Consider the following 27,868-nt stretch of genomic DNA (forward strand, 5'->3'; position numbering starts at 1 on the left):
AGCCTGACTCCAGGGTCCTTTCCCATCAAGGATTTCTTCCCAAGTCCATTTCTCCTGCTGCTCCATTCCACGCTGCTTGGTCCTTCGTTGGTGGGTTATTCTGTCACAGCTCGAAGAAGTGGACCAAAATGCAGCGTGTTCGTAGTTCCACATATTTATTAAAAGTGAAACTGAATGCAATACACTGAAATACTTGAAAATACAAAAACAACAAACCGTGACGCAGAGAGGACAACACACTGCTCAAAAGACAATAACCCACAAACAACAATGAGAAAAACCCCTACTTAAATATGATCTCTAATCAGAGGCAATGAGGATCAGCTGCCTCCAATTAGAGATCAACCCCAATTAATCCCAACATGGAAATAGACAAACTAGAACCTAAACATGCCTTCCCTGTAGCTCAGTTGGTAGAGCATGGTGTTTGCAACACCAGGGTTGTGGGTTCGATTCCCACGGGGGGCCAGCACAGGAAAAAAATGTATGAAATTGTATGAAATGTATGCATTAACTACTGTAAGTCGCTCTGGATAAGAGCGTCTGCTAAATGACTAAAATGTAAATGTAAAATGTACAAAACATAGATTAGCCCAAAACACCCCCTGTCATGCCCTGCCCTACTCTACTATAGAAAATGACATCTTACTAGGGTCAGGACGTGACAGCGGCGATGCACAGCTATTTTCAGATCTCTCCAGAGATGTTGATCAGTTTCAAGTCCAGGCTCTGGCTGGGCCACTCAAGGACATTCAGAGACTTGTCCCGAAGCCACTCCTGCGTTGTCTTGGCTGTGTGGTTAGGGTTGTTGTCTTGTTGTGAACCTTCGCCCCGGTCTGAGGTCCTGAGCGCTCTGGATCAGATTTTCATCAAAGATCTCTGTACTTTGCTCCGTTCATCTTTCCCTCGATCCTGACTAGTCTCCCAGTCCCTGCCGCTGAAAAACATCCCCACCACATGATGCTGCCACCACCATGCTTCACCGTAGGGATGGTGCCAGGTTTCCTCCAGACGTGAGGCTTGGCATTCAGGCCAAAGAGTTCAATCTTGGTTTCATCAGACCAGAGTATCTTGTTTCTCAGAGGCTTTAGTCTTTAGGTGCCTTTTGGCAAACTCCAAGCGTGCTGTCATGTGCTTTTTTACTGAGGAGTGGCTTCCGTCAGACCACTCTACCATAAAGGCCTGATTGGTGGAGTGCTGCAGAGGTGGTTGTCCTTCTGGAAGGTTCTCCCATCTCCTCAGAGGAACTCTAGAGCTCTGTCAGAGTGACCATCGGGTTCTTGGTCACTTCCCTAACCAAGGCCCGTGCTCAGTTTGGCCAGGTGGCCAGCTCTAGGAAGATTCTTGGTGGTTCCTAACTTCTTCCATTTAAGAATGATGGAGGCCACTGTGTTCTTGGGGACCTTCAATGCTACAGACATTTTTTGGTACCCTTCCCCAGATCTGTGCCTCAACACAATCCTGTCTCTAACCTCTACGGACAATTCCTTTGACCTCATAGCTTGGTTTTTGCTCTGACATGCACTGTCAACTGTGGGACCTTATATAGGCAGGTGTGTGCCTTTCTAAATCATGTCCAATCAATTGAATTTACCACAGGTGTACTCCAATCAAGTTGTAGAAACATCTCAAGGATGCTCAATGGAAACATGATGCACCTGAGCTCAATTTTGAGTCTCATAGCAAAGGGTCTGAATTATGTAAATAAGGTATTTATGTTTTTTATGTTATATACGTTTGCAAAAAATGCTAAAAACCTGTTTTCGCTTCGTCATTATGGGCTATCTAGACACATTATTGTGTGTAGATTGCTGATGATTTTTTTTATTTAATCAATTTTAGAATAAGGTTTAACATAACAAAATATGGAAAAATCAAGGGGTCTGAATACTTTCCGAAGGCACTGTATATCCCCTATAGTGTTGCAATATAATTTGCTTATAGAGGCGGTTTGCCGGACACAGATTAAGCCTAGTCCTGGACTAAAAACCAAACTCAATGGAAAATCACAATTGAAAGTGCTATATAGTCCAGGACTGTGTCCAGGAAACCGGCCCATACTATTGCAATAAGAAGACATAACTGGCACCAATCTGATTCAATTACAATCTCCTGGGATAGTTGAGGTCAACATCTATCACATAACCTTATAACATCATTTTAACACTGAAATACAGATGGAGAACAAATCCCTCTAAAATTATTTAATAACCTGCTAGACTACTGTCCTGCTGTATGGAGAATTTGACTGGCACCCCCTAGTGGTGTACTGGGCTCCCTACACACACAAACCATGATACAGCAGCTCTTTAGAAAATACAATATCATTCTCCCAGCAAGCAGCTCCAGCTATATTTTAAATCTCTGGCAGAAATTTACCAGAAGGAAATAACTCTCAGTGGATGTGTCCCAAATGGCATCCTATTCCCTGTATAGTACACTACTTTTTACCAGAGCCTTATGGGCCCTGGTCAAAAGTTGTGCACTATAAAGGGAATTAATTGTTTTATTTATTTCACCTTTATTTAACCAGGTAGGTTAGTTGAGAACAAGTTCTCATTTACAACTGCGACCTGGCCCGAGATAAAGCAAAGCAGTGTGACACAAACAACAACACAGAGTTACACATGGAATAAACAAACACACAGTCAATAACACAATAGAGAAAAAAATAATAATACTTTTTTAAAGTCTATATACAGTAAATGTTATTTGGGATGCATATTCTGCACATTTGAATTATGAGGCAAAATAATTCAGGAAACACCTCTAACCATTAAGTATAGCCTTCAGCAGCAGTGACAGTAAGGGGTCTGGTCTCTAACCCACCGTTTCATACATCTTCTACTACTTGCTTAGCACAAACTCACATTGGGATAATAATGGCTCTTGCTTTGGTGCTACATGTGAGAACATTATTCACATATACTGTGATATTGTTTTGCTTTCAATCCAAATCAATCATTATAACCAACCAGCTGTGAATAAAAAGTAAAACTGTATTGCAAATTGGTTTGTTAAATAATAATTATTATTGTAAATTAGAAGATCTTAAAAATAAAAAAATAAGAGCAAGGTAAGTCACATGTGAAACTAAGGTAAGTACACCTGGTGAACACGTGTTAATGGATATGATTACTGTAGAAGACTAATTATGAGGACAACTGTTCAGAATGTATTCTGTGCATATAGGCTGCGTTTACACAGACAGCCCAATTCTGATCTTTTTTTTCACTAATTGGTCTTTGACCAATCAAATCAGCTCTAAAAAGATCTGATGTGAAAAGTCAAAAGACCAATTCTTGGGAAAAATATCAGATTTGGGCTGCCTTTGTCAATCCACCAATCAGCGGTACGATGTATAGTTTAAAGCAGCAATCAACAGTAGGAACAATAACAAAGCGTTTTCCGCGTACCTGTTTCGTTAAAAAGCTGAGTGGTGAGGCTGGACAACCACTGAAATTCATAGACAGAGTTATGGACTCAAGGACTGACCATCCATTATATCACAATTATAGTTGTAACCATGTTTTGAGGCTATATCGTTTTGTTTACATTAACTGTGTTTACAGACATTGCAGTAAAACAAGCTTATATTTTGGGTTCTGATGGGGAATGACAGTTGAACTAAACTCATAGGAGGCATTTATAAGATATACTCTTCAAGAATCAATGGGTAGGGTTACATATCATTAATGTATACGTCAAAAATGGATCTAGCAACTGCTGATTGCCCCTTCAACATTCACTTGATTGATTAGAAAATTAACTACAACAGCCAAGTTTGTTACTTAGTGGGCTTATTAAGCTACTTGTTTAATAAAATCATGTTGGAAAACAGTTATATGCTGGAATCTATCTGTGTAAAATATATATATTTTTAAATCTAATAAAGTTAAGAATGGCTATTTTCTAACAGCATAAATAAATATCAAATAAATATAGTGTGAATTCAATACAACACCGATACGTTTTGGAGACTGACCTGCGAGTCTTCGCTCCCTGACATTTTTCCATAGTAGATCCCAGGCTTTCGACTTGGAATCGCGCAGCGTCTCACTGAAACACCGCCGCAGCTTCCGTTCCATCGATTTGCGCTTAGTTGTCATAGTAAATCCGTGAGTCCATCATAATAAAACAAATCCCGATCCTCATGAACCCGTTATTGCGTCTTTCCTCTGAATGCACCACCCCTGCGCTCGCGCCGATGCGTCTTCACAGGATTAGGACTGAGTTACAGTCGCAGAGTAGTGTAACCATTAATTAACCAGCCATACATTTTACCGAAGAACAGATACCTGTTCAGTATGAAGTATCCATCTTTGCCAAGTCCTTCAATTAAACGATATTTGATTCGACAGCCCCGGTGCCGGACAAAGCTTGGAGCAGATGTGTGGCTGTTTGAAGTTTCCACCACGGTGACGGTCAGTCTATACTCACAGATAGACTACACTAGCTGCTCTCTCTCCCTCCCTTTATCTTTCACCCCTCCACTTCCCTCCCTCCCTTCTTCCCTCTCACTCACCAGGCTACTCTCACTTTCACTACACAGAGCTTTCACTCTTGTGAATCATAAGTAAAAACCATGGAATGTTTCAGAACATGTGAAATTAGGGCTATATCAAAATTGATATAAAATATCACACCAGACATCATAGTGACTTTGCTGTGTCAATATCACACCAGACATCATAGTGACTTTGCTGTGTCAATATCACACCAGACATCATAGTGACTTTGCTGTGTCAATATCATATTAAGTTCAACTCCAGATATTATTGTAACAACAACCGGTTCAGTCTGGAGTAGCCTCCTCGATTTTCATATATAAAAGTAAAAAACTCTTTATCAAGATAATGGGCGTGCCGTGAGTAGAAGTAGACAGTGTAGAAGAAGTGCAATAACTGTCTTATTCCCTGTTCAGCCCATGTCTGACCTGAGTCTTATAATGTCAACCTAGCTGAACTTCAGCAGACAGTTATGCAGTAATATAATTCTCTCAAATCTATAATACACAAGGACCAGCTGGACACTGACAGACAGCTTCTATAATGGATAGTCCTGACTCCTGACCTGAACTCTGCTGTAACCCCCCCCACACCCCCCCTCTCTCCCTCTTTCTCCCCCCTTTCTCTCCGCCCTCTCTCCCTCTCTCTCCCCCCTCTTTCTCCCTCTCTCTCCCCTCTCTCTCACCCCCTCTCTCTCCCTCTCTCTCTCCCCCTCTCTCTCCCTCACTCTCTCCCCCTCTCTCTCCCCCTCTCTCTCCCTCACTCTCTCCCCCTCTCTCTCCCCTTCTCTCTCTCCCTCTCTGCGTCCAGCTGGGATAACATTACTTAATTTCCACCAGGACATTCACCGCTCATTGCTCTGCCCTGGAATAGGGTTCAGGCTGGTGATTTACACCGCAGGGTCAGCACCAGGCTATATTTTACTGGAGAACAACACACTGGAGGGTCAGCACCAGGCTGTATCTTACTGGAGAACAACACACTGCAGGGTCAGCACCAGGCTATATTTTACTGGAGAACAACACACTGGAGGGTCAGCACCAGGCTGTATCTTACTGGAGAACAACACACTGCAGGGTCAGCACCAGGCTATATTTTACTGGAGAACAACACACTGGAGGGTCAGCACCAGGCTGTATCTTACTGGAGAACAACACACTGCAGGGTCAGCACCAGGCTATATCTTACTGGAGAACAACACACTGCAGGGTCAGCACCAGGCTATATCTTACTGGAGAACAACACACTGCAGGGTCAGCACCAGACTATATCTTACTGGAGAACAACACTGCAGGGTCAGCACCAAGCTATATCTTACTGGAGAACAACACACTGCAGGGTCAACACCAGACTATATCTTACTGGAGAACAACACACTGCAGGGTCAGCACCAGGCTAAATCTTACTGGAGAACAACACTGCAGGGTCAGCACCAGGCTATATCTTACTGGAGGACAACACACTGCAGGGTCAGCACCAGGCTATATCTTACTGGAGAACAACAAACTGCAGGGTCAGCACCAGGCTATATCTTACTGGAGAACAACCCACTGCAGGGTCAACACCAGACTATATCTTACTGGAGAACAGCACACTGCAGGGTCAGCACCAGGCTAAATCTTACTGGAGAACAACACTGCAGGGTCAGCACCAGGCTATATCTTACTGGAGGACAACACACTGCAGGGTCAGCACCAGGCTATATCTTACTGGAGGACAACACACTGCAGGGTCAGCACCAGGCTATATCTTACTGGAAAACAACCCACTGCTGCTCTCTCTATAAAGGCTATAAACTATGCTATGTATGGAACTCCTCAGCGGTGACCTGCTTGTTGCTATTTTCAGCTCCACTTGTCCAAGCCCCATTGGGCAGAATGCCTGAAGGAACACACACACACGCACACACACGCACACACACACACATACACACACACACACACACACACACACACACACACACACACACACACTGAATTGACCCCGACCCTGATTTGAAACCCTCTACCAGCCAGAACAAAGGCTGTTGTTATCTCTGTAGAAGATTGTGGCTAGACTGAGACAGACAGACAGAGAGAGAGATCCTACTAGAATCTGTAGTCAAATGTCTACTGTTTGCTGATGATCTGGTGCTTCTGTCACCAACCAAGGAGGGCCTTACAGCAGCATCTAGATCTTCTGCACAGATTCTGCCAGACCTGGGCCCTGACAGTAAATCTCAGAAAGACCAAAATAATGATGTTCCAAAAAAGGTTGTCATGCCGTGTGTGTAGGTGGCAGGGAAGTCAGGCGCAGGAGAATCAAACTTGGTGTAAATGGAGTAGTTTAATAACGTAAAACAAAACCTCCAAAACCAAAGTACATAATAAAATAAACGTGGGTACAAGAACCCGTCGCGCAACAATCGAATATCACGAGCGTAACAACAAACAATCTCTGACAAGGACATGAGGGGAAACAGAGGGTTAAATACACAACATGTAATGAATGGGATTAGAACCAGGTGTGTAAGAAGACAAGACAAAACCAATGGAAAATGAAAAATGCATCAATGATGGCTAGAAGACCGGTGACTGGTAATCGGGGGAAGCTGTAACCTATAACATACCTTGTTCACTCTCCTCAGGACTTTAAACGGCCCCACAAACTGCAGACCCAGCTTCCGGCAGGGCAGGCGGAGGGGCAGGTTTCGGGTCGAGAGCCAGACCCTGTCCCCCGGTGCGAACACCGGTTCCTCACTGCGGTGACGGTCTGCACCAACTTTCTGCCACAGTACGGCGCGCTGAAGGTGGACGTGGGTGGCGTCCCATGTTTCCTCCTCTGTTTCCTCGGTCTGACTCTAATGCCAAGGAGCCAGAACCGGCTGATACCCCAATACACACTGAAAGGGAGAAAGGTTAGTGGAGGAGTGGTGGAGCGAGTTCTGGGCCATCTCTGCCCAGGGCACGAACGCCGCCCACTCCCCGGGCCGGTCCTGGCAATAAGACCTCAGAAACCTACCCACATCCTGGTTAACTCTCTCCACCTGCCCGTTACTCTCGGGGTGAAAACCTGAGGTAAGGCTGACTGAGACCCCCTTGACGCATTCCAGACCCTTGACGTGAACTGGGGACCCCGATCAGACACTATGTCCTCTGGCACACCGTTGTGCTGGAAGACGTGTGTAAACAGGGCCTCAGCAGTTTGTAGGGCTGTAGGGAAACCGGGCAAAGGGAGGAGACGACAGGACTTAGAATAATGAGCCACAACGACCAGGATCGTGGTGTTACCCTGTGAAGGTGGAAGATCGGTTAGGAAATCCACCGACAGGTGTGACCACGGCCGTTGTGGAACGGGTAAGGGTTGTAACTTACCTCTGGGCAGGTGTCTAGGAGCCTTGCACTGGGCGCACACCGAGCAGGAGGAAACATAAACCCTCACATCCTTAGCTAAAGTGGGCCACCAGTACCTCCCACTAAGACAGCGCACCGTCCAACCGATCCCAGGATGACCAGAGGAGGGTGACGTGTGGGGCCAATAGATCAGCCAGTCGCGGACATCAGACGGAACGTACAGACGCCCAGCTGGACACTGAGGGGAAATGGGCTCTGCACGTGACGCCCGCTCAATGTCCGCGTCCAGCTCCCACACTACCGGCGCCACCAAACAAGAGGCTGGGAGTATGGGAGTGGGATCTATGGACCGCTCCTCTGTGTCATACAGCCGGGACAATGCGTCTGCCTTAACGTTCTGGGAGCCTGGTCTGTAAGAGAGGATAAACACAAAACGGGTGAAAAACATGGCCCACCTTGCCTGGCGAGGATTCATTCTCCTCGCCGCCCAGATGTACTCCAGATTGCGGTGGTCAGTCCAGATGAGAAAGGGGTGTTTAGCCCCCTCAAGCGAACGTCTCCACGCCTTCAAAGCCTTGACGACAGCCAACAGCTCCCGGTCCCCCACATCATAGTTTCGCTCCGCCGGGCAGAGCTTCTTAGAGAAGAAGGCACAGGGGCGGAGATTCGGTGGCGTACCCGAACGCTGAGAGAGCACAGCTCCTATCCCAGCCTCGGACGTGTCCACCTCAACTATGAACGCCAAAGAGGGATCCGGATGGGCCAACACAGGAGCCGGGGTAAACAGAGCCTTCAGGTGCCTAAAAGCCCCATCCGCCTCAGCCGACCACTGCAAGCGCACCAGGCCCCCCTTCAGCAGTGAGGTAATGGGAAACGCTACCTGACCAAAACCCCGGATAAACCTCCGGTAGTAGTTGGCAAACCCTAAGAATCGCTGCATGTTCTTCACCGTGGTGGGAGTCGGCCAATTACGCACGGCTGCAATGCGGTCACTCTCCATCTCCACTCCGGACGTGGAAATGCAATGCCCTAGGAAGGAGATGGACTGTTGGAAGAACAGGCATTTCTCAGCCTTGACGTACAGGTCATGCTCCAACAGGCGACCAAGCACTCTGCGAGCCAGGGACACATGCTCGGCGCATGTAGTGGAGTATATCAGAATGTCATTGATATACACCACTACCCCCTGCCCGTGCAGGTCCCTGAAAATCTCATCTACAAAGGATTGGAAGGCTGATGGAGCATTCATCAACCCGTACGGCATGACGAGGTACTCATAATGCCCTGAGGTGGTACTAAATGCTGTCTTCCACTCGTCTCCCTCTCGGATACGCACCAGGTTGTACGCACTCCTGAGATCCAGCTTAGTGAAGAAGCGCACCCCGTGCATTGACTCAATCGCCGTGGCGATAAGAGGTAGCGGGTAACTGTACCTCACCGTGATTTGATTGAGACCTCTATAATTAATGCACGGGCGCAGACCTCCATCCTTCTTATTCACAAAAAAGAAACACGAGGAGACGGGTGAAGTGTAGGACCGAATATACCCCTGACACAGGGATTCGGAGACATATGTCTCCATAACCACCATCTCCGCTTGCGACAGGAGATACACGTGACTCCTGGGAAGTGCAGCGTCTACCATGAGATTTATCGCACACTCCCCCCGTCGATGGGGTGGTAATTGAGTCGCCTTCTCTTTACAGAAGGCGAGAGCCCAATCGGCATATTCTGGGGGAATGCCCACGGTGGAGACCTGGTCTGGACTTTCCACCGTAGTAGCACCAACGGAAACCCCTAAACACCTACCTGAGCACTCTCACGACCACCCCGTGAGAGCCCTCTGTGGCCATGAAACAGTGGGGTTATGACAAGCTAACCAGGGTAGGCCCAGCACCATGGGATACGCAGGAGAGTCAATAAGAAAAAGACACATCTTTTCCGTGTGACCCCCTGCGTCACCATACTCAAAGGAGCGGTGGCCTCCCTGATAAACCCTGACCCTAATGGCCGACTATCTAAGGCGTGAATGGGGAAAGGCACATCTACAGGTACAATGGGGGTCCCTAAACTATGAGCTAACGCTTTATCAATGAAATTCCCAGCTGCGCCTGAATCTACTAGTGCCTTATGCTGGGAATGTGGGGAAAATTCAGGAAAAGTGACAGACAAACATATGTGCAACAGAGGGCTCTGAGTGAGAATGGTGCCGGCTCACCTGGGGTGACGCCATAGCGCCCTGCCTGTTACCTCGATTCCCAGAGGAACCAACCCGGCACCGACCAGCAGTGTGACCTCTGCGGCCACAGATGGTGCACGAGCAGGAACCTCCTCCGGTCTCCCTGCGCACCTCCCCTCCCAGCTCCATGGGTATCGGATAGGGGGTGCGGGAGGATGGAACCACCAGACCCCGATCTGGACGTCCGCGAGCAGCCAGCAGGTTGTCTAGCCGGATGGACAGATCCACGAACTGGTCGAAAGTGAGGGTGGTGTCTCTACAGGCCAGCTCCTGACAGACATCCTCGCGCAGACTGCAACGGTAATAGTTGATCAGGGCCCTGTGGTTCCATCCCGCGCCGGCAGCCAGGGTCCTAAACTCCAGGGCAAACTCCTGGGCGCTCCTCGTCTCCTGCCTCAGATGGTAGAGATGCTGACCCACCGCTCTGCCCTCGGGTGGGTGGTCGAAGACTGCCCAGAAACTGCGGGTGACCTCCTCAAAATGGTCCAACGCCGCATCTCCCTCTCCACACACGGCGCTGGCCCACTCCAGGGCTTTCCCGGTGAGGCACGAGACGAGGGCGAAACCCTTCTCACGGTCCGATGGGGCTTGGTGGACCGTGGCCAGATAAAGGTTTAATTGGAGGAGGAAACCCTGGCAGTTGGCAGCACTTCCGTTGTACCCCTGTGGCATGGAGAGACGGATCCCACTGGGTTCATGTGGAAAAGAGGCGCTCAGGATAGACCCCGGTTGTGCTGGTGGAGGCACTAGAAGAACTCCCTGTCTCTCCCAGCGGTCCATATTCTGGACAACGCGATCCATGGCGGCACCCAGATGGTAAAGCTTGTCCGTATGCTCCTGGACGCGCTCCGCCATGTCCGGGGTACCTTCTCCTGCTGACTTCATATTTTAGGTCAGAGATTCTGTCATGCCATGTGTCTAGGTGGCAGGGAAGTCAGGCACAGGAGAATCAAACTTGGTATAAATGGAGTAGTTTAATAACGTAAAACAAAACCTCCAAAACCAAAGTACATAATAAAATAAACGTGGGTACAAGAACCCGTCGCGCACCAATCAAATATCACGAGCATAACAACAAACAATCTCTGACAAGGACATGAGGGGAAACAGAGGGTTAAATACACAACATGCAATGAATGGGATTGGATCCAGGTGTGTAGGAAGACAAGACAAAACCAATGGAAAATGAAAAATGGATCAATGAAGGCTAGAAGACCGGTGACTTCGACCGCCGAGCACCGCCCAAACAAGGAGAGGCATCGACTTCGGTAGAAGTCGTGACAAAGGTCCAGTAGCCAGTACCACAAATACAAATTCCATCTACACAACGTTGCCCTAGAGCACACAAAAAACTATACATACCTTGGCCTAAACATTAGCGCCACAGGTAACTTCCACAAAGCTGTGAACGATCTGAGACATGGCAAGAAGGGCATTCTATGCCATCAAAAGGAACATAAAATTCGACATACCAATTAGGATCTGGCTAAAAATACTTGAATCCGTTATAGAACCCATTGCCCTTTATGGTTGTGAGGTCTGGGGTCCGCTCACCAACCAAGAATTCACAAAATGGGACAAACACCAATTTGAGACTCTGCATGCAGAATTCTACAAAAATATGCTCTGTGTACAACGTAAAACACAAAATAACGCACGCAGAGCAGAATTAGGCCGATACCCGCTAATTATCATAATCCAGAAAAGAGCCGTTAAATTCTACAACCACCTAAAAGGAAGCGATTCCCAAACCTTCCATAACAAAGCCATCACCTACAGAGAGATGAACCTGGAGAAGAGTCCCCTAAGCAAGCTGGTCCTGGGGCTCCGTTCACAAACACAAACAAACCCCACAGAGCCCCAGGACAGCAACACAATTAGACCTAACCAAATCATGAGAAAACAAAAAGATTATTACTTGACACATTGGAAAGAATTAACAAAAAAACAGAGCAAACTACAATGCTATGTGGCCCTAAACAGAAAGTACACATTTTTAGCAGACGCTCTTATCCAGAGCAACATACAGTAGTGAATGCATACATCTCATACAATTTTATACATTTTTTCCCCCCTGTGCTGGCCCCCCGTGGGAATCGAACCCACAACCCTGGCGTTGCAAACACCATGCTCTACCAACTGAGCTACAGGGAAGGCCCACAGGGAAGGCCCACAGGGAAGGCCCACAGGGAAGGCCCACAGGGAAGGCCCACAGGGAAGGCCCACAGGGAAGGCCCACAGTGGCAGAATACCTGACCACAGTTATTGACCCAAACTTAAGGAAAGCTTTGACTATGTACAGACTCAGGGAGCATAGCCTTGCTATTGAGAAAGGCTCCTGTAGGCAGACCTGGCTCTCAAGAGAAGACAGGCTATGTGCACACTGCCCACAAAATGAGGTGGAAACTGAGCTGCACTTCCTAACCTCCTGCCCAATGTATGACCATATTAGAGACACATATTTCCCTCAGATTACACAGATCCACAAAGAATTCGAAAACAAACCCGATTTTGATAAACTCCCATATCTACTGGGTGAAATGCCACAGTGTGCCATCACAGCAGCAAGATGTGTGACCTGTTGCCACAAGAAAAGGGCAACCAGTGAAGAACAAACACCATTGTAAATACAACCCATATTTATGTTTATTGATTTTCCCTTTTGTACTTTAACCATTTGCGCATCGTTACAACACTGTATAAATACATAATATGACATTTGTAATGTCTTTATTATTTTGGAACATCTGTGAGTGTAATGTTTACTGTTAATTTTTATTGTTTATTTCACTTTTGTATATTACCTACTTCACTTGCTTTGGCAATGTTAACATATGTCTCCCATGCCAGAGAGAGAGATAAGGGGGAGGGAGGTGCAGAGAGAGGAAATATCAATAATCTCCTCTCTGACTCTCTGAATGTTTGTTTTGGACAAGCCACTCAAACCACTCCTCATCTCGTTGAGAAACATGCAACTTCTCAGAGAGCTAGTTAACTTCTTTGCTCTCTCTCTTCCTCCATCTCTCTCGCTCTCTTTCTTCATCTCTCTCTCTCTCTCTCTTTCTCTCTTTCTCTCTCTCCTCTATCTCTCTCTCTTTCTCTCCCTCTCTCTCTCTCGCCCTCTCCCATGTTTACATTATGTGTGTGTGTGTGTGCGTGGGTGCATGTGTATGTGTATGTGTGGAATGTTGTCTGATCGGCGCAGTGAGAAATTCCCAGATGTGGAGAAGCTGATTCTGCTCTGTGATTGAATGATGAGATCCCAGGCCACGCCCCCTCAATAGTCAGGGGGATTACACTCCCAACCTAATGGAAAAAAGACGCACCAGGGAACTCTCACGGCCCAGTCTCCCCCCTCGCCCCACTCTTACAGGCCCATCTCACTCATGGACTATACATTTCCTGACCGTATATTCCCAAGATGCTTTTCCATTTTTCCAGAGGAGCAACATGTGGTGTGTATGTGGGTTTAGATGACGGGTTAGGGGTTAGAGAGTAGGAGTAGGGTTCTCCAGAGAGAGCCTACTCACACACACACACACACACACGGACACATGCACGCACACACGCACGCACGCACGCACGCACGCACACACACACACACACACACACACACACACACACACACACACACACACACCATGACGATGCCTGCTGCTAAAGTATGTACATTTCATGTCGTACTAGACTGTAATAGACTGTTAGTTTCAGGATTGTAATAACAGGAGAGACCACTCAAAGCCTACAAAGTGAAATGAAGAGAGAGAGTGTAACTGGCAAGCCAAGCTAACATGGCTATTGTTTCTTCACTGTTTAACAAGACGCGAATGACATGGCATGTAATGGCCCTGTTAGCCACTAGAATCCATGGGAACCCATTTACTGTCTGCACCACCTGGCTTCTATTAGCACTGAACCCAACCCACCCCTCCCCACACACGCACATATGCATACACACACGCTTCTGCACGGACACTCACACACACTAAGAGAAAGAGACGGAAGAGAAGAGGAGGAAAGGGGGTGGATTGATAATGTTTTGTGAAGGATAGATTTCATATGTTTGTCTAGCAAGATAAAATGTGGGAGCCAGAGTATTAAACATGAATCATAGAATATACAAGTGTCTGTATTTTCCTGTCTGTCTCTCTCTCTTTCATGTCTTTATCTCTCACTCTCTCCCCTCTCTTTCTCTTTTCTCTTTATTTCTCTCTCTCTCTTTGTCTCCATTTCTCTCTCCTTTCCATCTCTCCCTCTCTCTCTATCCCTCTCCCCTCTCTCTCTCCCCCCCCACTTTCTCTCTCCCCCTCTCTCTCTGTCTCTCTCAATTCAATCTCTCTCTCTGTCTGTCTCTCTCTCTGAATTCAATCGTTCTCGCTGTCTTTCTCTCTCTCTCAATTCAATCTCTCTCTCTGTCTCTCTCTCTCAATTCTCTTTCTCTCCCCCTCTCTCTTTTTCTCTCTCAATTCAGTCTTTCTCTCTGTCTGTCACTCTCAATTCAATCTCTCTCTCTGTCTCTCTCTCAATTCAATCTCTCCCTCTGAATTCTCTATCTCTCTCTCTCTGAATTCTCTCTCTCTGAATTCTCTCTCTCTCTGTGTCACTCTCCCTCTCTCTCTCTCTCGTCTTTATCTCTCAATTCAATTCAATTAAATTCAATTCAATTTGCTTTATTGGCATGACGTGACAATGTACAGTACATATTGCCAAAGCTTACTTTGGATATTTACAATATGAAAATAATAAGAATCAAAATTGTCAACAGGACAACAGTAACAACAATAACCAAGGGTCAAAATAACCATACATTGAACAATAACAATAAGCAAACAGTAGAGGACATGTGCAGGTTGATTGGTCTCTGCATGCAGAATTCAGAATTCATTATTTTTGTATTTTTGGGGTTTACTGCCAGGACCCAGGTCTGGCAGTACTGCTCTAGCAGGTCCAGACTCTGCTGTAGGCCATGGGCTGTGGGTGATAGCAGGCATACGTCATCTGCGAAGAGCAGGCATTTAACCTCTGAATTGTGGAGACTAACACCAGGGGCTGAGTATTTCTCTAGAATAGTGGCCAATTCGTTGATGTAAATATTGAAGAGTACAGGGCTCAGATTGCAACCCTGGTGAAGGCCCCGTCCCTGGTTAAAGAATTCTGTTCCTTTCTTGCCAATTTTGATGCTGCAAGTATTGCCAGTATACATTCATTTAATTATGTCATATGTTTTACCCCCCACACCACTTTCAATAACTTTGTAGAACAGTCCTGTATGCCAAATAGAATCAAATGCTTTTTGGAAGTCAATAAAGCAAGTGTTGTGTCTTTGGCTATGCCGGATTAAGTGATATGACATACTATTCTATAAAATCCTTTCTCTGTAATTAATATTACCTGATTAAGCTAATCAGGTAAATGTAATTAACTAGAAAGTCAGGGCACCACAAAAGAATGTTTATAGAGCTGTTATCTTCCGAGTAAACTCTTAAAGACCTAATAATCTTTTACATCAGTTGCAGTCAATATTTAATCGTCACTTTATTCAGTCTCATCTGAAAGTTGTAAATACTTGGTTATCTTCACGAACCTTGGCTAACAAGTTGAATCAGGTTTAATTATTTATTTACTAAATACCTAAATAATCACACAGAATTACATATACACAGAATGTATACATTGATTACAAATTATGTCAGAAAGGAAAACGTCCCAAGCGGACGGAACATATATGATGGCTGGTTACACAAAGAAAGGGGGTTGGGTTTTATAATGAAAGAGCGGGAAGACTGAGGAACAAAAATATTTTGTGTCTCTATCGGGCCGTAGGCAGCTATGCTATCGTAAATACAGTATCTTATGCATTCTAAATAACCGCCCATTTGAAAAAGGAAAATGCCATAAATATTTACTCTGAGCTGCGCTTCGGTAGATTGGTCGTAGATAGAAGGCGGGTTGTCCAGCATGGATCTCTGGTCCTCTGAAGAATGTCTAGTGGTGAACTGGAGCGTGGTAGAATGGATACTCTGCCCATCCTCTCCTAGCCCACGTTTAGTATGCGGAGAGGGTATCACTTCTTTAGTGAATAAGAGTTCAAAGTTCATACCAAGTTGCATTACTTTTAAGCTCAAGCTATATTCTGGCTGGTATAGTCGAAATTCATCCTTTCGGCGTGTTGATCGTCATCTTCACGATGAAATTCGATGCTAATCTCATTAGGTTCTTGTTGTTCAACCAGAGCTCACGCTGAGGTTGGCTTAGTTCTGTAGCTGATCTTTGTCCTTTCAATGTGGGGACCGCAAGCACGCACGTCCTTGGAACAGGAAGTTGAATTTTCGTCAACGGGTTTATATAGTGGTGAAAGAAGGGCGTGTTTCATAGTTTACAACCAGTGTCTGTTCACTTGGGCGGGGCCTCTGAGTGAGCAGAGATTCTCTATGACAAACCGTTCTCTCATTTAAGAAGATAAAATTACATTTAATCTTTTCACAAATAGTTTCATATTTAAACATTTAAATTGCACAACAATTCCATGTGAATCTGATAACTGGAATGTGTAGACTTTCCAAGATACAGTTTATGTCGTCCTATCATCAGTAATAATGTCTCAGACGCCAACTGATCTGACATCATATTCATTAAGTACCAACGCATATTTTCAACTGGATGGATTACCAAAATATGGTTCAATTTCCCACCTTTTGATGTTACCAGACTCTCTATGTTAACAAATGGATTTTCAATAGTCACATCGGTAGAGTAGAGAGAGGGAAAGGTATTTATGGGGGTCATAAACCTCCCCCAACAGGCCAATGTCAAATCAAATCAAATTTATTTGTCACATACACATGGTTAGCAGGTGTTATTGCAAGTGTAGCGAAATGCTTGTGCTTCTAGTTCCGACCATGCAGTAATATCTAACAAGTAATCTAACAATTTCACAACAACTACCTTATACACACAAGTATAAAGGAATGAGTACGAATATGTACATAAAAATATATAAATGAGTGATGGCCGAACGGCATAGGCAAGATGCAGTAGATGGTATAGGGTACAGTATATACATATGAGATGAGCAATGAGCAATGCAGGGTTTGAAAACATTATATGAAGTGACATTGTTTAAAGTGGCTAGTGATACATTACATCAAGATGGCAAGATGCAGTAGATGGTATAGCGTACAGTATATACATATGAGATGAGCAATGTAGGGTATGAGAACATTATATAAAGTGGCATTGTTTAAAGTGGCTAGTGATACATTTAATTACATCAGATGGCAAGATGCAGTAGACGGTATTGCATACAGTATATGTATACATAAGAGATGAGTAATGTAGGGTAAGTAAACATTATGTAATATAAAGTGGCTAGTGATAAATTGATTACATCAATTTTACCATTAATTAAGTGGTTGGAGTTGAGTCAGTATGTTGGCAGCAGCCACTCAGTGTTAGTGATGGCTGTTTAACAGTCTGATGGCCTTGAGATAGAAGCAGTTATTATTCAGTCTCTCGGTCCCAGCTTTGATGCACCTGTACTGACCTCGCCTTCTGGATGATAGCGGGGTGAACAGGCAGTGGCTCGGGTGGTGTAGGTGTCCTGGAGGGCAGGTAGTTTGCACCCGGTGATGCGTTGTGCAGACCTCACTACCCTCTGGAGAGCCTTCCGGTTATGGGCGGAGCATCTGCCATACCAGCCGGTGATACAGCCCGACAGGATGCTATTGATTGTGCATCTGTAAAAGTTTGTGAGTGTTTTTGGTGACAAGCCGAATTTCTTCAGCCTCCTGAGGTTGAAGAGGCGCTGCTGTGCCTTCTTCACCATGCTGTCTGTGTGGGTGGACCATTTCAGTTTGTCCGTGATGTGTACGACGAGGAACTTGAAACTCTCCACCCTCTCCACTACTGTCCCGTCAATGTAGATAGGGGGCTGCTCCCTCTGCTGTTTCCTGAAGTCCACGATCATCTCCTTTGTTTTGTTGACATTGAGTTTGAGGTTATTTTCCTGACACCACACTCCGAGGGCCCTCACCTCCTCCCTGTAGGCCGTCTCGTCGTTGTTGGTAATCAAGCCTACCACTGTAGTGTCGTCTGCAAACTTGATGATTGAGTTGGAGGCGTGCATGGCCACACAGTCATGGTTGAACAGGGAGTACAGTAGAGGGCTGAGAACGCACCCTTGTGGGGACCCAGTGTTGAGGATCAGCGGGGTGGAGATGTTGTTACCTACCCTCACCACCCGGGGGCGGCCCGTCAGGAAGTCCAGGACCAGTTGCACAGGGCGGGGTCTAGACCCAGGGTCTCGAGCTTAATGACGAGTTTGGAGGGTACTATGGTGTTAAATGCTGAGCTGTAATCGATGAACAGCATTCTTACATAGGTATTCCTCTTGTCCAGATGGGTTAGGGCAGTGTGCAGTGTGATGGCGATAGCGTCGTCTGTGGACCTATTGTGGCGGTAAGCAAATTGGAGTGGGTCTAGGGTGTCAGGTAGGGTGGAGGTGATATGGTCCTTGACTAGTCTCTCAAAGCACTTCATGATGATGGAAGTGAGTGCTACAGGGCGGTAGTCATTTAGCTCAGTTAGCTTAGCTTTCTTGGGAACAGGGGGGGGGGGGGTATACACGGCTGTGATTATGATCGAAGAGAATTCTCTTGGTAGATCATGACACAAGCGTACATTTTGGTATTATTTTGGTGGACATGTTTATCTATCAGGGTATGTAGGGTGTAAATATGATCAGCCGTGAGATGTTTTGGTATAAATCCAATTTGGCTTTTACTCAAGACATTGTGCTATAAAGGAAGTTTAGAACTCTTACATAGAGTATAATACTACAGAAAATCTTTCCCAGGTTACTGTTCACACAAATGCCTCTGCAGTTGTTAGGGTCAAATTTGTCTCTGTTCTTAAAAATTGGGGTCATGAGTCCTTGATTCCAGATGTCAGGGAAATAACCTACACTAAGGATCACATTAAGCAGTTTTAATATAGCCAATTTACATTTTGCACTTGTGAGTTTGAGCATCTCATTTAGGACGCCGTCAGGTCTGCATGCTTTTTTACATTTGAGGGCCTGAAGTTTCTTATAGAGCTGCTGGTGAGTAAATGGGGAGTCCAATGGATTTTGATTGTCATTTATAGCTTTTTGTAATCCATTCAACTTCTCATGAATTTAGCATTGTTCTGTGTTTGTCAATTTGAATGGTGTTGTAGAGTGTTTTAAAATGGGTTTTCCGTATGTCACCACTTTGTATCACTAATTCCTCTTGTTTAGATTTTTTTAGTTATTTCAAATTTTGGCAGAAGTTGTTTGTGTTTCTGGACTCCTCAATTAGTGTCAGCTGCTTGCTGTTGTACTGTGCTTTTTTAGGTTCTGAGTGTACGTTTATAGAGTTTTAAAGTCTCACAGTAATGAAGGCGTAATTCACCATTATTTGGGTCTCTGCTTTTGGTTGGAATTTACAATCTGCATCAAACCAGTTGTCATCTGTGGTCTTCTTTGTTTTGTTTTTTATCAATTTAAGTTGTGCTTCTTTTGCCGTTTGATGTTGTAGATTGATGCCATCTTTACTGTGAGTGAATGTGGTATCCATCTCTATTTTGGTTACTGGTTGCTTTCTGGTATTCTTCTGTGCTGTTTTGGGCCCATCTGTATGAATTTCTGATCTTGTACAGCTTACTGGGCTGTAAATGTGTGGTTGTTTCCAGGTCTGTTCTTTTGAGGAACAACGTAATTTGGCAGTGATCAGACAGAGGTGTTAGTGGCTTGACAGTGAATGAGCTGAGAGAGAATGTACAATGTCTGTAATCATATAGTGCACTGTGCTGTAGCCAAGAGATGAGCAATAGGTCTCTCTCTCTCTCTCTCTCTCTCTCTCTTTCTCACTCGTCTGTCTCTCTCTCAATACAATCTCTCTCGCTCTCAATTCAATCTCTCTCTCTGTGTGTGTGTCTCTCTCTCACTCTCTCTCTCTCTCTCGCTCTGCCCCTGTCTCTCTCTTATTGCTCTTTGATTACTGAGTCACATACTGTAGTTGAATTCACTGTAAAGAGGCAGAAAGTAGCCTTTTGTTATTAGAGGGTGTTTATTGCTGTAACAATGTTACAGCAGTGTACAGGTGAAAGCACAGAGCTATGTAAAGCTCCTGCTGCATGCTTCCTCACAGCCAAGCTCCACTGGACAAACACACAGCCAGGAGAAGACAGACAGACTGACTGCCATTCAACAGAAGTGGAGGTGGTCATGCTGGCTCTGTAGGCATGTCCCAGAGCAGTGTTAATGGCCTTCCTGCCTCATTAACTCTGACTAAACCCTGTTCTCTCACAAATGCACCTTTTTCCCTATTCCAGAGTGCTTATCAAAAGTAGTGCACTATATAGGGAAGAGGGTGCATTTGTGACACAGTGCAGGCAGCATGGACTAACTGTTCACAATGGCACAATCAAACTACAGGATGGATTTATATTGGGTCATTCATTCTGGTAATGATGCGGATTTCCTGGCCAAGCTCATGGTTTTATCCAGGATACAAGGCATCAGAAGTAACGTGGCATTTCAAATGACAAAAGCTTTAATACAACATTACTAATGGTTTCTAGTAGTAGTTTGAAGTAGTTGAAGTAGTTACTCACATCTTCTGCAAAGCCTAATGAAGAAGAGTCTCTCTAATGACTGTATATATAGGAGAGAGTCTTTTTAAAACCTAGGACAGTTTTTTTCATCTGTCAAACAGTCTGGCTGGTATGTGGCCTCAGGAAACCACAAGTTACTTTCCATCTTTCCCCGTGTGTAATGTTTCATTCTCCGGCCAGGCCAGGAGCTCTTTATAAAGCTACACATGACGACTGGCTAGTAAATATAACACATTATGTCATAGATCAGACCATGCTGGCCAATGAGAAGAGGGGGAGTGAATAACAGTATAATGACATGGAAACAGGTTTTCCAGGAGTTCCAAGTTCTAAGTGCTGAGCGTAGTCACTATTGACACATCAACACAGTCCAGACCTGCTGTCTATTACAGTATTTTAAGGTCGCTAAATGGATAAAAACACTGAATGTCCTGGCCTCATTCACTGGAAAACACAAGCGAACGCACACAGTGCCTTCACTAAATATTTAGGCCACCTTGGAGAGAACACCTGTATTCTATTGAGGCCACAGCAACAACATGCTTCATCCAGCCGGTGATCCTTCAGCCACTTATCCATAACACTGTGGCTGTGTCCCAAATCAACCCCTATTATCCTATGTAGTGCACTACTTTTAACCAGGGCCCATATGGCTCTGGTCAAAAGTAGTGCACTATGTAGGGAATACGTCATGTATTTCTGTATAGAATCTATAGATCTGTCCTGACATCTCTGTTCCAGATCTGTCGCTGGTCATCTTCTCTCCCCCCCCCCCCCCCCCACACACACACCTTCTGCCAGACTCCCCCTCGGTCCTCTTCCCCCTCGGTCCCCCTCTTGACCTTGACTGACACCATACATAGATGTGATCATAAACACATCAGTAAGATAGAGACTGTCTGAGTTCAACATGCTCGCCCTCACACTAAATTGCGCCTACATTCTGCATGTGTTCTGTCTACGGTTGTACAGGTGATACCCCATTCTCCCTCATCATCAATCGTGTGTGTGTGTGTGTGTGTGTGTGTGTGTGTGTGTGTGTGTGTGTGTGTGTGTGTGTGTGTGTGTGCGTGCGTGCGTGCGTGCGTGCGTGCGTGCGTGCGTGCGTGTGTGCGTGTGTGCATGTGACAGCCTGGGAGTGTTCTGGTAGAGGAGCAGAGAAACTGCAGCTGTCTAGGGTCACTGGCAGAGGGAAAAGAGGGTGAGAAAGGAGAGAGGAGAAATGAGTTGAGGGTGGAAGTGGAAGAGAGAGGTTGCAGAGAGATGGAGAGGGGGAGAGGGGGGAGAGAGAGAGGCTGGGGAGAGAGAGAGCGAGTGAGAGAACAAGAGAGAGAGAGAGAGAAAGAGAGAGTGAGAGAGAAGGAAGAGGAAAGAGGCCTCGGTTTGAGAAGGCAGCTGGGAGCAATGTGATGTGCCTCTGGTGGGACAGAGATGAGTCAAACAAAAATAAAAGACAAATCTTCTGGATGATTATCACCAGCCTGGCCTGGAGTTATATAACAGGCACTGGTGAGTCATCTGGACCCAGGACCCAGAGTAGTGATTTAGAATATTGTATATACTGACTGGGCCAGTACAGACCTTGTTTTACACCAAGATGAATGATCACACTGACCACAGCCATGTTATGGGAGTCTGGGGGGAAGAAAGAGCTTGGCAGAATGCAGAACTTCACAGAGGTATTATTCCACGTTATCTCTAACAGTGTTCCCAAGTTTTCTAATGTTCCTGTTCCTGTGTTCCCTAGTGTTCTAGGAATGGTCCCTGTGGCAACATCAATTGACTACACTCAGCTTCAGCCAAGTTCACATTAATGGTGCAGAACTCTATAATAAATCACACATAAACAAAACAGCTAGCATCTATTAGATTAGGAAACCTCCAAAAGATAGTCTACTCACAACTATTCGCTGTAAATGAATATACTAGGGTATAGCCTGATCTGACGTGAGGATGACATGTTGGGGTGTAATCATGAGGAAGAGGACTCCTCCATGGTTAACCAGTCAGTCAGTACTCTGAGTTGATCAAATCAGCAGCCTGACAGTAGAGTCAATAGGACCAGCAGCATGCCTCAAGTCCTTATTATAACAAGGTGAAATTGAAGAGTGAAGAGGAAGTAAACTAAAGAAGAATGACCGTTTTACAAAGAGTCTTAAAGACGCGTCCTTTTTCCTGGTGAGGGAAATCAGCCAGGTTGTTGAATGCTTTGCGCTGGAGTCATTCACAGAGAGGTGTGAGGAACGCAGTATCTTAATAACCCAATGGAGCCTTCAGACACGGAGTGTCTTATTAAGAGAATGAACCCTCTCCACACAGCTCTTCCTTTGTTTTCACAGAACCACAGAATAACGGTCTTTAGATTGTACCAGTCAACACAGATTAGAGGATGTATTCAGAGAGGAGATCTGTGTGTGTGTGTGTGTGTGTGTGTGTGTGTGTGTGTGTGTGTGTGTGTGTGTGTGTGTGTGTGTGTGTGTGTGTGTGTGTGTGTGTGTGTGTGTGTGTGTGTGTGTGTGTGTGTGTGTGTGTGTGTGCATATGTGTGTGTGTGTGTGTGTGTGGTCTAGGACAGTGATAGACAGTTCTAGGGCACTGCAGTGTCCTGTCCCATCACTGTGAGAGAGCAGGTCAGCCAAGGTGATGTTTACCATAACAAAACACCCGGACGGTTATTAAAGCAGCAGGTTACAGGCCACGACTGAACGACACAGCGGCTAAGTGCAACTGCTATTTTCTTGCACTGTTCTTTGTCTATCTCCATCTCCCTCTCTCCATCTCCTTCTCTCCATCTCCCTCTCTCCATCTCTCTAGTTCCCTCTCTCTAGCTCTCTCTCTCTCCATCTCCATCTCCTTCTCTCCATCTCCATCTCCCTCTCTCTATCTCTCTAGTTCCCTCTCTCTAGCTCCCTCTCTCCATCTCCCTCTCTCCATCTCCCTCTCTCTAGCTTCCTCTCTCCATCTCCCTCTCTCCAGCTCCCTCTCTCCAGCTCCCTCTTTCCATCTCCCTGTCTCCATCCTCCTGTCTCCCTCTCTCCATCTCCATCGCTTCATATCTGTCTTCTCTCTCCATTTTTCTTCTCTCTCTATCCCTCTCTCGTGAAGTGTTGGTAAACTTTTCAAAAAAATAAGCTGTTGATTTTTGTTAAAACAAACCAAACTATTCCTGAACCTGTCCTTCTGGGAGTTGAGGGAAAACAAGCTAACAAAAATATTCTGGATTTTAAAAACATTTTAGTGGGGCAGAAACGTCTGGAGTTTAAAAACCTTTTAGTTGTGCAGAAAGGTCTGGGGTTTAAAAACATTATAGTGGGCAGAAAGGTCTGGGGTTTAAAAACATTGTTGTTGGACAGAAAGGTATGGCGTTTTCCCATATATGCTTGGAGTTTCCTCTCAACATGAAAACATAGCAACAGATATTCATCAGTATAGATTTTAAAGGCCATAAGCTATGGTCAGGAGACTACACATATAATACATTCAGGTAACACAGGCCATGGTTCAGAGAGATGAGAATTTAAGCCTCTGTCTGACTTATGGTTCTCCTCACCTCTACCCAGAGAGCTGACCACCCTAACCTCTACCCTAGACAGTGCGCATATGTGGTTTGGATATATATGTACGTGGTGTGTTTAGTCACACGCGGGGCTATTTGGGATATGGGCCCAGAGAGGTTTCCTCGGCTGGACTATGTCACTATAGCGAGGTGAACTGGTGGTTATGATGACTGGTGCTATGTTATAGTCTGTGTTCCAAATGTCACCCTTTTCTCTTTATAGTGCACTATTTTTGACCAGGGCCCATATGGCTCTGGTCAACAGTAATGGACTATATAGGGAAAATGGTGCCATTTGGGACATAACCATAGATTCTGCAGACCATCTGGTCCAGTAACATGACATCATACAGTCTATACAGTCTCTACGGTAAGGCTGTCAAATATAGGCAGAGAATATCAGCGCTCAGAGTTAGCTTCATCTCTTTACGTCATCATCATCATCATCCTACTCACAGTTATTATCCTGACTGTGTGTGCGTTTCAAATCGCACCCCATTCCCTGTATTGTGCACTACTTTTCACCAGTGCCCCCATATGTGCTATGGTCAAAAGTAGTGCCCTATATAGGGAGTAGGGTGCCATTTGGGACATAACCTGTGTTTCTATTGAAGACAGATGTTCCGTTAACTACGGTTCTCTTATTGTAAGTGATTCTGACCACATCAGATTGACTTTGACACAGACTTTTGTCTGTCTTATTTCAGCCAGCATATGGTTGTAAAAGGGAGACGGCATGTCGAGAGTCTTGTGGCTAAATATATTGTACGCTATTAAAGCAGAGATGGTAGAAACACACTGTACTAAAATATGACATCAACAAGACCATAGGGAAGGAAATGTCTTGGTTGTGTTGACAAATAGTTACTGAAGTCATCAACAAGGTAAGTACCACACAAAGCCCATAGATTTACAACCATTAGCAGTGATACATCACTCTAGATTACCCTTGAAATCCTATCTATTGGAGCAGTACAGTACAGAGTACAGAGTACATTTTGAAATCCTATCTATTGGAGCAGTACAGTACAGAGTACAGAGTACATTTTGAAATCCTATCTATTGGAGCAGTACAGTACAGAGTACAGAGTACAGAGTTGTTCAATTTGATAAACTCTTTGGTTAGTGTCAGTTGATCTCAAAAAGTACGTCATAAATCACATCCAGACCACACAGCAGACATTCCTACCTATAGGTGAGAGTGATGGAATGTGAACAGGGTCTCCTGTACATTACTGACATACCCCCTGTTACTCCCCATTACCCTCCCTGCTCATAGAGTTCATGTGAGAGTGGAACCTGAGACTAAAATGGCATCACCCCATAATCCTCCAGCTGCCCCCAGGGCCACGACACGACAAATAGTTCCCTCAGCAGTAACTATGTAGTACTAGTAACAATGATCTGGCATGCCTCCTAATTTTATCTGTGTCCCGCCAAGCCAGGCGGTCAGTATAAATAGGCCTTTAAAAGAAGAGCCTGACAGGCTGTGTGTCGGGAGGGACATTCTCTGGACATTCTCTAGACATTGCTACGGAGTGAAACCTGGACCCTGGCTGGCACATCTGTCCCCATCCGTCACTCACAACCCCATTGTCTCACAGTAACAGCCATACCATCGTACAGAACAAGACCACAGCACTAGCAGGCAGCCTTATGTAACCGACTGGGTTTGAAGCCATGCAGGTCTTATGTGTTAGCCCACTGAGCTAAAGTCCAGGCATTGGCTAATGCAAGACTTCAGGTCTCACACAAGGTTACTCATCACCCGAGAAAGGTTCACTCAACCACCTCTGTTACACTTGGAATGCTCCCTGAATGACAACATACCCTAGACAAACAGAGCAGACCCTGGACTAACAAAGCAGACCCTGGACTAACAGAGAAGACCCTGGACTAACAGAGCAGACCCTGGACTAACAAAGCAGACCCTGGACTAACAGAGTAGACCCTGGACTAACAAAGCAGACCCTGGACTAACAGAGCATACCCTGGACTAACAGAGCAGACCCTGGAATAACAGAGCATACCCTGGACTAACAGAGAAGACCCTGGACTAACAGAGCATACCTTGGACTAACAGAGCATACCCTGGATTAACAGAGAAGACCCTAGACTAACAGAGAAGACCCTAGACTAACAGAGAAGACCCTGGACTAACAGAGCATACCCTGGAATAACAGAGCAGACCCTAGACTAACAGAGCATACCCTGGACTAACAGAGCATACCCTGGACTAACAGAGAAGACCCTGGACTAACAGTGAAGACCCTAGACTAACAGAGCAGACCCTGGACTAACAGAGTAGACCCTGGACTAACAGAGAACACCCTGGACTAACAGAGCAGACCCTGGACTAACAAAGCAGACCCTGGACTAACAGAGAACACCCTGGACTAACAGAGCAGACCCTGGACTAACAGAGAAGACCCTGGACTAACAGAGAAGACCCTGGACTAACAGAGCATACCCTGGATTAACAGAGAAGACCCTGGACTAACAGAGAAGACCCTAGACTAACAGAGCAGACCCTGGACTAACAGAGTAGACCCTGGACTAACAGAGAACACCCTGGACTAACAGAGCGGACCCTGGACTAACAAAGCAGACCCTGGACTAACAGAGAACACCCTGGACTAACACAGCATACCCTGGACTAACAGAGAAGACCCTAGACTAACAGAGAAGACCCTGGACTAACAGAGCATACCCTGGACTAACAGAGCAGACCCTAGACTAACAGAGCATACCCTGGACTAACAGAGAAGACCCTGGACTAACAGAGGAGACCCTGGACTAACAGAGAAGACCCTGGACTAACAGAGCAGACCCTGGACTAACAGAGCAGACCCTGGACTAACAGAGCAGACCCTGGACTAACAGAGAAGACCCTGGACTAACAGAGAAGAGTGTCCGGCCAACAGTGCTGAGAATTAAAACTGTCCTGCAGCGAGGACCATCTGAAGACAATCTAATGACAGTGGCTATGTCCCAAATGGCACTGTATTCCCCATATAGTGCACTACTTTTGAACAGGGCAATATGTAGGTAATGGGGTTCCGTTTAGGGCACATGCCAGATCCAACACAGCCTGGTGAAACATGTACACATAAAAAAGCCTTACCTGCACCTGCATCGGTCATCTTACTGCACATCTGCAAAGAAGAGAAACAGACAATGGTTAGTCAGACAACAACAGAGTTTACTGCAGCCCCCAATACCGCTCTAACTGCATGGCTGTCACAAACAACAACAAAACAGATTGGTTGAAGAATACACAGCTTTTCATGTTATAAAGAATAATGTTATAAATACTACAGTGTTGTACAACTCAGGTGTCTGTGGCATCCTAATAATGCCAGAGTATATATTCAGAGAGGAGAGGAGTATTGAACCGAATTGTATCCTAGTAATGACACAGCCATAAAAGTTAAGGGTTAATGACTGATCTATATGGCTGCTGACTGCTTTACTGTGTTACCATAGAGACTTGATGGCTGGTTCAATATGGACAGCTGGCTCATGTTTATACATCGCTTAAGTATTTATAACATCCACTGTCTAGTGTTATTAGACCAACTTAGACTAACCACATGGCT

At 45.5% G+C, this 27,868-nt stretch overlaps 1 protein-coding gene across 7 annotated transcripts in view; it reads right to left on the minus strand.

Annotated features, from left to right (window-relative positions):
* Window positions 1-27,868, minus strand: part of LOC115206232 (stAR-related lipid transfer protein 13) — a 114,089-nt gene that overhangs the window by 53,491 nt on the left and 32,730 nt on the right. For 6 of the 7 annotated variants that reach the window (XM_029772954.1, XM_029772953.1, XM_029772952.1 and 3 more), the window contains one exon: window positions 27,394-27,424. In XM_029772954.1, the coding sequence (XP_029628814.1) occupies window positions 27,394-27,424 (31 nt within the window). Of the gene's footprint in view, window positions 1-3,985; window positions 4,424-27,393; window positions 27,425-27,868 lie in introns of those variants that run through there. The other variant, XM_029772958.1, reaches the window with a different exon arrangement.

Source organism: Salmo trutta, chromosome 13, assembly GCF_901001165.1.
Source record: "Salmo trutta chromosome 13, fSalTru1.1, whole genome shotgun sequence".
Classification (NCBI taxonomy): domain Eukaryota; kingdom Metazoa; phylum Chordata; class Actinopteri; order Salmoniformes; family Salmonidae; genus Salmo; species Salmo trutta.